Below are 13,180 nucleotides of genomic sequence, written 5' to 3' on the forward strand. Positions count from 1 at the left end.
TCTATTCAAAGATGAGTTGGGATCCGATTTGATCCTATTAGACTGTCAGTGGTATGAAGTTTCTCTGGCTGTAACTTGTTTTTCAGCCCCTTCTTACATTTGCCAATTACTGTTTACTTTGGATACAAACTATCCTATTCTGTGACATTAATGATAAAAGTACATGTTATCAAATAGATATTGTAACACACATCATTTAAAAATAAGAGTAGTTCTGTTATGTATACTGGGTAAAGTGGGATCTTTTTCAGTCCTGTTAGACTGCCTGTAGTGTGGATCATGGCGACTCTGAAAGTTATTATTCAGCCTGTTCTCATGGGGCTGTTTTTGATAGTTTGCAATCGAGATGTCATATTTGCATCTCTCCTCTATAGGAATATTGGTCCCACTTACTTATTAACCACTGATTTATAGAACTGATGTTATTATCATCATCTACCTAGTTTTACATTATCAGCTTGGCATGTCATATACCACATAACCATTAGACACATTTCAGAATTTACTAATTTTCCTAAAGCAGAATAATTGGTATTTATATTGTCCCGCTTATCACTCCATCAATATATTTGTAGTATTGTTAATTCTGACAGTTTCTCAACATGCTTATATCTAACCAATTGTGACAGGTTACTGAGATATTTTCTCCGTTGGCGTCATTGACAAACGAATGAATAAAAGGACACACTCAATCATTTAATTTAACCATTCATTTCATTCATACAGCTTTAGTGCAGCGTTGTGTCTCCTGGAGACTGTTTGAACCGGGCTTACAGATGCTGCTTCTCCCTGACAGTCCCCAGGAGGGAGGCAACTCTGCACTGAAGCCGTATGAATGAAAGTAAGTGAAGCAGAATACAGTTAGAAGAGTGTTTGATAATGATTGGGATTGATGGGTATTTTGATTAAAACCAAGCTGTGAGGTATGATTAATTTTTGTGTTTCTAACTTTACTTTATGTTATGGGAATTTGCATTAACGCATTTGTTACATTGGGGCCTATTTATTATAGCTAATTTTTCATGTAAATTCCCTGAAAACAGTTATAGACGCAAATTTAAGTATTGTCCAAATCTATCAACATTATATTGCAGCAGTTATCATAGATATCTGCTGCTTTGCATTTTTTTTCAAAATACATAGCAGTCTCCATAGATATCTACGGGGACTGCTATTTACCGCAATTTAACAAGTAATGAAAATGCATTTACACTTACGGTAATGTATGCTAGCTCATGCATATACAGCACTGGCTGGCGTACATTACCGTATTTGTTATATCTGCTGTATGGGGAGAGCATTGCGGTAGTGGGATCTTCGGATCCCTCCCAGTGTCTTATTACTCTCCCCTCAGGTCACTATCGTAAAGGTGGCCACATTGCGATAGTGACCATAGGAAAGATAGGACAGTTTTTCGTGACTGCTGTTCCTGTTTGTTTAAGTTTTCTAATAAATATACATGATCTTTCAATCCTTATCTTTGCGATAAGAATTGAAAGGGGTCGTGTTGAAAACATGGTCATTAATAAACAAGCTTCAGTGAGAGATGCTTTATACACATCAGTTCTTTTTTTTTTTTAAAAGAAAAAAAAAAGTAAACATTCAATGTCACCACCAGGGATACTATAAGCCCTGCGACTTCTATTTCAGTTATCCCAGCAACATACTGGCCCATGCATCCATGCATGCACCCATTTCACTACATGAATAATGTTGGGAGCAAACACATTTAATTTAAGCAATCATTTCAGGGAGAAGCGGCAGCTGCAAGTCCAGTTCAAATAGTCCCCAGGTGGGATACAATGCTGCACTAAAGCTGTATGAATTTTTTCCCATAATAATATGACATGTACAAAATCCATTATGAATCACCCTAATTTATAGAATGTAGATCTGACAAACAGGTTATTAAGAAATACACTTTTATGTTTTATTTATTTTTCTTTTTTTAAATGTCTCTGCTTTTTATTACGATTTATGTCCATTTTAGGTTAATAGATTAAAGTAATTTAACATAACAAATAGGTACTTACTACTTAATATTAAGAAAGGAAAACAATAAATTACCTGTTAAATGTATGCAATAATTCCAAATTCCACTAGAGGGCGCAGTGCAGCTGCATTGTCTAAAGTTGGCACAGGTCCTGTTTCTAAGCCAGAAGCTCAAGTCTGTGCTTTAATAAAAACCATCAGAGCCACAGTTATCTCCATCTGAAAGACCTGCTGCTACTGTGGAGGACAAGCCTGAGGCACTTCAAGGTAACTGACTTCTTTATATGGTAGAAACAAATCTGAAATGTACAAATATTGCAATTATAGTTTACAGTCAAAATACATATTTAACTATACATGATGCTGAGGAGAGGGCTGGCAAATTTCAGCCCGGGGGGCAAGACTTAACTCAGCAGCCTATTAGGAACATTGTAAATTAAAAAAATGCAGGTGACGCAGCCAAAGTTAGCCTACTATGGGACTGGCCTGGAGGGCATATGCCCCCCTGCCTCCCTTCCCCCCTGCCCAGGCAGCCTCTGATGTTGATTCAATTTGAAAAGTATTCTGTAATCTTTTTTTTTTTTTAAAAAAAGTAAAATCTATTGTTCCATGACAATATTCTAGCTTAATTAGGTACAATTTCATGTACTTTATATTAGGTTGTTAATTGCAAACAATTGTCTTTTGCTCATTATGGCTACATACATTACCACATTTTAAATGGCTAAAGAAAGACTTAAGATTAATATGGACAAGCACTTTTGCTGTTATATATAGACAAACATTTTGCTATATTGTTGGATTGAAATGAATCTAAGCCATAGCTTTCTATACACCGTTGCAAATACCGCAACTCACAAATATGCAAATATTCAAGTTAATGGTTTTTTTTTTAAGCTAAATACACATTTCTATATATATTTGGAGGCAATGTATGCATTCTTTTCACAGTTAAACACAGGCTGCTGCCCACATAGAGGGTGATTAAAAGTGGAAAGTAAAAGTTTTTGCACATGTGTCTGCACGTTTACATTTTCACATTTGTATTTTGACTCTTAAAGCGCGAGAGGCGACAAGTGTTACATAAGTGCAGCTCAACATATTGGTCTAAGTTGTGCACGTGCTCATTGTGGAAAATTTTACATGACGAACAGATGCACTTGGTTGGGTCCAACTCTATATCACCCCCCCATAGAGAGACTGTGATACAGCACATATCTGACTTGGATGGCAGAATAGGAAAAGTAAGAACTAACAACAAGGAAAATAGGTGATCCTCCACTTTCACCCAAAACTATTCCATCATTCCCATTGGTACATCAGCCATGGACACTGTATCTGTACCTCTCAGTGACGACCAATGCTCTCTACGGTCCTCATTTAGAATTATGATGGTGCAGTTTTGCACCTTGGCACAGCCATGTCATCCTTCAGGGGGTAAAATGTAAAATATATGGAGGGATTTAGAGGTAGGAGGGGGAGCACAACTCTAAACTGCATTGTAAAAATAAAGCTGTCCAGTCTGTAATGTTTGAGTCTTGCTTCACTGATGCTTTTGTGGATATCCTGGTATTTACCTCAGTCTGTTCCTTGAAAGAAGTCTTTTCTGAACTGCTTGTCTGTTCCTGGTGACTTCAGGCTGCCTATTAATATTGAAACTTTTCCCTGACTCTGGGCTACATTGGACAACCATCCCTGCAGTGAAGGCTCCCTTCAGGATCTGCTATCCTCTGGACAGATCATGTCATACATTTTACCAGAGGATTCACCTGCAAGCATGTTGACCAATGCCTGCATGACAAATCATCCTATTGTTTTAGTCTAGTAAGCATTGTGGGCATCCTTTAATCTGTCTTCCTACAAATCATGTACGCCACATATCTGGCCACCAGCCCCTTTTGGCTATAACATTTTGTTTTTCAGGCCTAAGAATACTGGAACTACAAGCAAGTTTATCAGAAACATAACATGTTATGACTGAGGTGTTATCAGAGAATGTTCTGCCTTGTTATCGGCCTTGATTTTATCATAAACATTCACAGCTGCCAAATAACTAATCTGTTACACTCATCTTACAAATTTGTTAACATATAAAAGCTATAATATATAATATTGTTCACTTTAAACCTTTCCAGCACATCCACTATGTTATCTAGCAGGTGAATAGAAGAGACAAATACCAGGATAGGACTTAATTAGGAGCAAATCTATCTAAAGGTACAAATTTGCATCTAGATAAACCATGTTGCGATGCCAGGGGTGCAAATCCATTTTATTTAGCATGCAGGGAAACTACTGCCAGCTTTTGCATGACGAACAGAAATACTGGACAGCTTGACTTGACCTGAAAAATTCCCCATAAAAGAAGTGTGGCCAAGTACAACGATGTGCTTGGAAAGCAGGACTTAATAACAGAGCTGATGAGGGAACGTGTTTCAGGTGAGACTTGTTAGAGTCATATGAGATAAATGAGCTCTTATCAGCTCAAAGGGAACAGCGAGTCCAGTTCATAACCACTGAAGTAATAGATACGCATCATGCTCTGGCTTATATTCAATGCACCAGCCCTGTAACTCAAATAGAAACTAAAGAAGAGGGATCATCTTAGCATAATTCCATCAAGCGAGGAGAATGGGGATTATTGTGACTGTCCAGCTAACAGTGAATATGCGTCAGGACCACCTCTAGTGGCTTTAACCTCTCAGGTACCAATGGAGCGGGTGTCTTTCTTCCAACTCCAGGGGATATGCAAAATATAAATGAGTCAGGAAAATCGGGGAGGGTGCCTAGTGGGGAATTAGTGTTTTGTGCAAAAGACAAGATATTTATTTTGTATTCTGCAACTTAGATGACCAGGGTTTGTCAGAAACTATATATTTTTTAACAATTTCATTGAATTATATTACCAGTATATAATTTCTATAACAGATATGCACTCTACAAAATTCTAGCATATATAACAATAGGTAGTACTTGATGGACTTTTGTCAGTCCTGGATTTACAGTTTTTGCCCCCTAGGTCACCTTCTCCCCTTCAGCCCCAGTGTTAAAGTGCACTAGGTCCTATCTTTTTAAAATAAATGTCCATAGTGAAATGTGTATAATATTCAGCCCTTAGTTAAATGTCTATAATATGTAATTAAATTAATTATTATTATTATTATGTTTAGCCCATACTTCAGTGTCTATACATTGTTAGCCATGCAACTATGACATATGGAGCAGATTGGGGTCATTGACTTTGTGGGGATTTGAGGAAAATCAAAAGTGTCATTGCTGAAAATGCATATTTTGGATAAAGTGGGAATGAAAACATCCACACCACTCATGTATCATTATGGACACACATTTCTGTGTGTTTTACCATGTTTGTAGATTTGTGTAATCTGTGTGTTATGATAATGTGTTTTCAAAAGTATTCTAAGGTGTGTTAATCAACACACAAAACACTTCCCTATTTTATAAATAATAATTAGTGCCTCCTTTTGAAATGTTGGATTGTATGTTTATGAGTAAGATACAACATTGTTTAAAGTTTATTGTGTTTACATTTTAATCAGTTATCCTGAATATTTTTCTTTTGTGAACGTTTATTGTTCAGTAAATAACATTTGCATATCATGGATCATATAGAATGAAAATGTTTACAGTTCTTATATATTTGATGCTGAACAGATATTATATTTTAATTCTTGCATACAAGACCCTCTGAGCAATTAGATATCACCAACATGTTCTTAGTACATATTAAAGACAAGTAAAGTACAGGATGCACTTGTTATCTATAATTAAACACTTGTAAATAAATTATAGCATTAACTTTTTATTATCATCTCCTATGTAGAACAAACTTCTGGGCCAGTATTTATTAATCACAGCTCATTCCTGCATTGCCTGTGAAGCCCCAGCATGCTAGTAGATAGCCAGCCCACAGTTGGTAAGGAATGCTGGGACTTGTAGTTTCACAACACCTGGAGAGCCACAGATTGACCAGGTCTGCTCTAGAACCAGACTAATTGTAGCCTTTGCCTATAGCAGCTCCCTTTTTCTTGGCTAATGGTGCTCACTGGTACTTGGTTTCCCCCATTTTTAGGTATGTGATAGTAAGGGCTTATTCCAGAATGGATGCAGGCACTAGACCGATTAGAGACACCAATCAATCATACTGGATAGGTAACAAGAAATGCAGTCCCTTAGCTTTCTGGACAGACAAAATCCAATAATAGACTCCAACAATGTCAAAGAGTCCAGTGCTGAGGGCAGAGCAGGCAGCAATGCAGAGAATAGTCAGAGTCAAATACTTAGGTCAGGGCAGGCAGTGATACAGAAAGTATTCACAGTCCGCTGCAGAGACAGGGCAGGCAGTGATCAATCCAGAGAGCAGTCAGAGTCCAAATGCAGAGATGAGAAGCAGACTAAGAACCAAGCTAAAGACACAGAAGGAGGTCCACAGAGACAGCATCATTGCACCTATCATGGGCACAGTAGCATTGAGCTTCCTACGCTATAATGTACAGGCAGAAAATCTACATTTGTCTACAAAAGATGGTAAAGAAAGGGGAGACCCCTGTAAACTCGTGTTGGTGGTTGGTATGTGAGAATTCTGCCCAGGGAAGGTGATCGCTCCAGGTGGTCTGGTGTTCAGAACAGTAACATCGGAGGAAAGTCTCCAAATCCTGGTTGATTTGCTCAGTTTGACCATTGGTCTGTGGGTGGTATCCCGAGTAGAACTTTAACTTGATCCCAAGATGATTACAGAAAGATCTCTAAAACCTGGAGATGAATTGTACCTCACGGTCGGTCCCATAGGCAACCGTGGATACTAAAGATATTCTCAATGAAGAGAAGATCCAGATCTGCAGCAGAAGGTAACATCTTAAGAGGGACTAAATGTGTCCATTTGGAGAAACTGTCGATCACAACCAAAATTGTATTAAAACCACGGCTGATGGGAAGGTCGGTGATGTAATCCATAATAATGCTGACCCACGGAGAATCTGGAACAAGTAGGGGAAGTAAGAGACCTGCCGGAGACTGCCTGGGTGTCTTAAGACGGGCACAAACCTCACAGGCTGAGACGTACTTGTGGACATCAACGCTTAAAGAGGGCCATCAGTAATTATGAGATAAGAGGGCTAGGGTCTTCTTGACACTAGCATGACTGACAAATTTGGAGTCATGGTTCCACGCTAACAGCGAAGGTGATTGGTGCGAAGGTTGGTACGAAGGTGTGCTTCAACAAAGATTGTCCAATAGGAGGAGTCTTGACAGAAGACTTGGTTAGGGCCAGGATTTTGAGTGGCTTGTTGATGAGTTTGGGTTCCAGAATGCAAATATCCAAGGGGTCAAGGACCTAGAAAGGGCATCAGCCCTGAAATTCTTAGTGCCGGAACACAAGGTCAGGTTTAATTGAAATCTGGAGAAAAAAGTAACCACCAGGCTTGCCGAGGATTCAAACATTGGGACGACTGTAGGTATGTAAGATTCTTGTGGTCCACGATCACGGTAATGGGATAGATAGCCCCTTCCAGATGGTAGCGCCACTCCTCTAGGGCAGTCTTAATGGCGAGGAGTTCTTTATCCCCGATGCTGTAGTTGATCTCATTAGGTGAAAATTTCCTGGAGATCAATCCACACGGAATGAAGGTGCCATATCATCTAGTCCAGTGATGGCCAACAGGTGGTACTAGGATCTTCCAAACCTTACCTGTGGCCCCCAGCTCTTGCCTGATTTGTTGTCAGATTGTTTGTAACACTTTTGTACAATTCCTGCTGATAGGTCCCTCTTTCTTTGATTACATTTATTACTTGCCTATCACTGATTTAGTCAAACATTAAAGATATTAGCAAAAATGCAACATATCACTTTAGCAATATAGCATGAAGATCACTTTTGAATAATTGGAGGATACTTATCAGACAATAAAAAGTTGGTTTGTTTTTATATGTTTTTTGCAGATTAATATAGTATTTCATAGGCCTTTAAAAATATGATCTAGTTAAAGATCACCCAACCCTCAATATCCTCAGTTTGGCTTCATACAATTGGATACATTTGTAGCCTTCAGGATGCAAGATCTGTGGGAGTCAGAAAAATACACAACCATGTTAACTTATGTTTGTATACTTTCCAACATTCTAAACGAAAACATACACCCAGGCCACACGGGTTGGGTATGAAATCCCGATGGAAGAAATACCAACACTTATCCTGCCAACAAGCTAAATGCCGATATTTCAATTTGCCCAACACTGGTAAAATATCAACATTGTGATTGCCGACAATGAAAATGCTGACAGTCACAATGCTACATTAAATCAGCAATGTCATTTTTTGCGGACCCCAAATCCCTAGAGAATCCAGCTCCGTGCTGACCAGTCTTGGGCTGGTTGGCATCATGGCGGGGGGACCCCCTGCTGCAGGTTCCCATGCTATAGTGCCATCAAGGTTCCCCTGCTATAGTGTCACCAGCCCCAGCTGGCTAAGCCTAGGGCTGGTTGAAGGACAGTCGGGGGGCCCCACGTTGTTTGTCCCGATGATTTTCCTCCGATCAGCACTAAGCCGGCAACACTAGGATTACTATGACTGGGGAGGGGAGGGGACACTTTTTCAAAAATGTATTTATTTATTTTTATGACTGTTTACTGCCAGTGGTTCAAGCTGTATAGCTGGACCCGCTAGCATTTCTGATTTAATGTCGGCATTGTGACGGTCAGTATTTGCACTGTCGGCAATCACAATGTCGGTATATTATCAGTGCAAATTGAAATTCCGGCATTTAGCCTGAAAGCATTTTTATGTCATCAGGATAAATGTCGGTATTTCTTCTTTTGGAAAACATGACTACCACCGGTCCACACCTGTCAGTTAAGACAATGCCACTGATCCACCCACTGAGAGGCCAAATCCATTGTGTGAACTCCCTCGCTTTTAACAATAGAAATAGTGACTGTCCAGTGAAAAAAGAACAGTTCGGCGGTATGCCTAAATCCTGTTTTCTACATCATTAATTGGTAGCAATGCTCAACAAATCCCCAGAACTCATAAAGCATTATTCAACAGTCTATAAACAGAAAATATATTTTTTGATATATATATATATATATATATATATATATATATATATATATATATTTGGATACATACATATGTATATATAATTATATATGTCTGTGCCATAAATGCTTATTTTTCAGCCATGTATCTTCTTCAGGACACTAGCAGGCCCTGAATAATGCCAGTGGCTATAGTATTTAAATGAAAGGGAAGAAGCTTATTCAAAGCAGTCTTATAGTGCATAAAGATAGATGGCTCATGTCACTGTAGCTTAGGGGCTAGTTATATGAAGCAATTATAATAATAATAATTTAATAATAAATGTGTAATAATAATGTGTAATTTTAATTATAAAAAAAATTATATCTCTGATATTTCAGAAAGCATCAATAATATATTTAATAGGCTTAGAATTTAGTATTACATATTATTATTGTAATTATCAATTGCTATATCTATGCATTCATTTGTGGAAAATGTAAAATTATGAAATTAGTAAATGATGCTATTAATATTTATATATTTCACTCGCTATTGCCTTTAGACTGAAATTCTCAAATCCTTCGTTATTTTCTTTTGGCATGTATATGGTCACCATGGGAACCATGGTGAACAGCATCTGAAATGTAGGGAGTGCAGTGAGGGGCCTGCTAAAACAAAGAGAAACAGCATATGGTAAAAAGACGTCTGGAAGCTTTTTAATTATTCAGAAATACATAACATGCATGTAACAGAATTGATGTTTATTTATTGATGGCTTTGTTCATTGAACAGAGCAATGCCATTTGTTGCAGGCTTATCAATTATAAGTTATTGCACTGGAGGCAGTGCTATTTATATATGTATAACTGATTGTTGATTTCATGCCAGTGTTGATAAAGGAACATTTGAGACACAAATTATCCATATTTGCCTTATTTTTGGACCGAAGGGCAAGTGAGGGGGTATAAGTTGCTACATTACAGCCTGCCCCCACCATGCACTGACAGGCAAACGCCCGGCGAGGTCTGATGATGTGAATCGTGTCCTCAAGGCTGTACCCTCTTTTTATGAAGGAGATGGCAGTATCTGGGAGGTTGTGCGACTCTCCTCGTATTCTGGGAGTCTCCCACCGTTCCGAGAGAGTAAGCAAATATGAAGTTATAAGTGGGAAGGAGAGGATTCACTGAAAAGTAACAGAACATGATATGTATGTAGTGTTACATGGAATGCTGACCTGGTATTGCCATGCGTTGCCCAAAAACAACTGATGTGACTAATAATAATACAATCAAAATTGATAAGATTATTGGGCATATTGGTAAATATGGTCGGCAGATGACCGCTAAGGCCTGTGTATGTGGTCAATTTTCATTAGCACTAACAGACGCCAGTTATCCTGGAAGTGATCCATAATCTCATCCCACATTTTATTCTGTTGGTTTGAGCCCCATGTGTCTCATCTTGGACATAAGAAAGAGGAGTAAAAATTTCAATGTAACTACTTGGCACATTTAAAAATGCAAATACAGGATCACACACAGGAGGAGATAAACCTCAATAAATGGAATTGCCTAAAATGTTTGCATTTTAAAATATTTTTGAACTAGACATTTTCTAAAAATACAATATCAAATTTAATTTATATATTACCTGTAATAAAAATGTTAAATGCCTTTTTTAAATAACTATTCTGTTTGAAACTAATTCCCCCACATAGAAGTTTGGACCCCAATATTTCTGATAGCTCTATCTACCAAGCAGGTGGATATCCTCATAAGGCAGAGAAAATAGAGTGCAAGTAAGCCTGAAGGGAGCAGTATAACTACACCTAGCTCGCTTCTTAAGTTACAGCAGATCAAAGCACTTTACACTGGCAACCAGCCAAATCAGTGTTCTGATGCAGATACCTATGGGAACTGTAGATTGATCAGTATAGAAACAAAGTTTGTGGAGTCTAATAAATAAAGACATTTGCTTCATCTTTCAGTTCCTAAAATAGAAATGGTTGGTCCTCATCCCCCCTAATCCCGGGTATGGAAGTGCATCAGGAGAAACTAGGACATGTAAAGTATGAGTAGTAGTGTATGGCAAACAATCATCATCATCATCATCATCATCATCATCAAACAATCCTATTTTACTTCATTTCTGTTAAATTAGATACTTCTGTTTAACCTACACTTGCCAATAGTACACTGTTACAATACAGGCTTGAAGCACGGTTGTTGACATTAAACAGTTATTTACATAATAATCAATTAGCATCTAGTTTTGTGTATGTCCAGCTGGAAATGTATATGGTGAATACGTCACCACAAAATCCAACCTACTACCACTTTAGGACCACTACCTTCATTTATTTCAACATTTACATTATTCTCCTAAAACACTGCTCGGTTAAGCTTCATTTATGCTTTGAGTTAATTGTGAGAGAGGGGACATCAGAGGATATATTAACTGAATTGCGGGTTTGAAAAAGTGGAGGTGTTGTCTATAGCAACCAATCAGAATCTAACTGTTATTTTGTAGAATGTACTAAATAAATGATAACTAGAATCTGATTGGTTGCTATAGGCAACATCTCAACTTATTCAAACCTGCAGTTTAGTAAATATATCCCCAGGTCTTTATTACATATGTCCATTTTGAGTGCTTGGAGGTTTTACTTTTTCTTGACGTTGCAAAAGGCATCCCATTGAAGGTATAATGCAGTTATTACTGTATTTCACTATAACTTAGGTTAGCTAAGCATCTTTAACTATTAAAATATGTACATTCTGATTCTTTATATCATTCTAGGTTGTTTGGAGAAGTATATACACATCCTTAAAGAGAAGCTTAAAACAAGAATTCTCAAGAAAGTCTATGGCAGCATCCACAACAAACCAAAAGATGACAAAGAAGGCTGTTGATGGAGCCTGTAGTTTACTGTACAAAGTCCAGACAGATGCAGCCCTGGTAAAGGAAGACAGTCAGAGGCTGATTCAGCTGGCACTGGAACAAGATATGGATCTGTAAAAAAAAATTAATATAGTAGTGCAGCCTCAGATGAAGATGACTGTTTGACAGACAGATCCTCTGGGAAGGTAGACAGAGAGACAGAACCTCTGGAGGAGAGGGCTGAACAGCAAGGAGAACCTTTTGGAGAGTAAGGCTAAAAGGCTGACAGAACATCTGGAGAGTATAATTAAGTGACTAACCAATCCTCACAATATTCAGACTTCACAACTTCAGTTGTGAGGTAGGGGTTAAGAATATCTTACATAGAAGAGTCCAGTTAGTTTCAGAAAGTCTAAGTGCTTCTAACTTGTCCTTCCAGCAAAAACAGAATAATAAGCCTGCACTTGTCAGAGTCTTTGGCTTGTTTGAAGAATGCAGTGGAAACCAAGGTTCGTCAGGATTTAAGAAATTATGGATATAAAGCCACATTTCCATCATTGCGGGTCAACGCAGATAAAATGTAGTCCTGTTTAGATAGCTCTTCCTTCTTGGTTGGAAGGACTCCAATGGACTCTGTATTTACGCCAAATCATTATGTCATGGGTGAGATAGAGATCAGATCAGAGCAGGCCGGAGACGATCAGAACCAGTAAATGAGCTATGGTTAGTACTGATGGCAGAGCATGAAAAGCTAATTAGGGTCAGCAATACATGATCAAACAGGACTGAATTAGAATCAGAAGTCAAGAGTTAACCAAGTCAGGAAACTATTCATTATTGAAGTACTGACAGTTTGGCATTGGTCCATTTGCTAAGCTGACTATATACACTAATAAACAGAACGGATTAATCCTGGTTGCATGTCTTCTAATGGTATAACACAGTAGTGTATCATTTAGTACTGACAAGTGTTGCTAGGGTAACATCCTGATTTCAGAATAGGGCTGTGCAGCTTCTTAGGAAATATAAGTTTTGAGCAAATTTCCTAGGTTTTCTTTAAAAAGAATAACTGCTGGAATCCATTGCAGGATTGTAATTTTCTTTCTACTTATATATTCTTCTAAATAGCATAAAAGCCTATGGATGTTTTCCAGGATGGTGTAAAGGCAGTTTGTTTCCACTAACCGGATATATCATTGCAATCTGCACTTAAGAACCGTGATTGCTGCTAATGGGCTTTACATGTTGAATAAGAGATTTCCCTAAGGG

The 13,180-nt window shown here is 38.1% G+C and overlaps 1 protein-coding gene across 1 annotated transcript in view; it reads left to right on the forward strand.

The window, feature by feature from the left end:
• Positions 1–12,038, forward strand: part of LOC142144756 (uncharacterized) — a 144,812-nt gene extending 132,774 nt beyond the window's left edge. Inside the window, exon 19 of the mRNA XM_075203921.1 lies at positions 11,831–12,038. Coding sequence (XP_075060022.1) covers positions 11,831–11,943 — 113 coding nt within the window. The 3' untranslated portion in view covers positions 11,944–12,038. The remainder of the gene's footprint in view (positions 1–11,830) is intronic.
• The last annotated feature ends 1,142 nt before the right edge of the window (positions 12,039–13,180 follow it).

Source organism: Mixophyes fleayi, chromosome 3 (genome assembly GCF_038048845.1).
Source record: "Mixophyes fleayi isolate aMixFle1 chromosome 3, aMixFle1.hap1, whole genome shotgun sequence".
NCBI lineage: Eukaryota > Metazoa > Chordata > Amphibia > Anura > Limnodynastidae > Mixophyes > Mixophyes fleayi.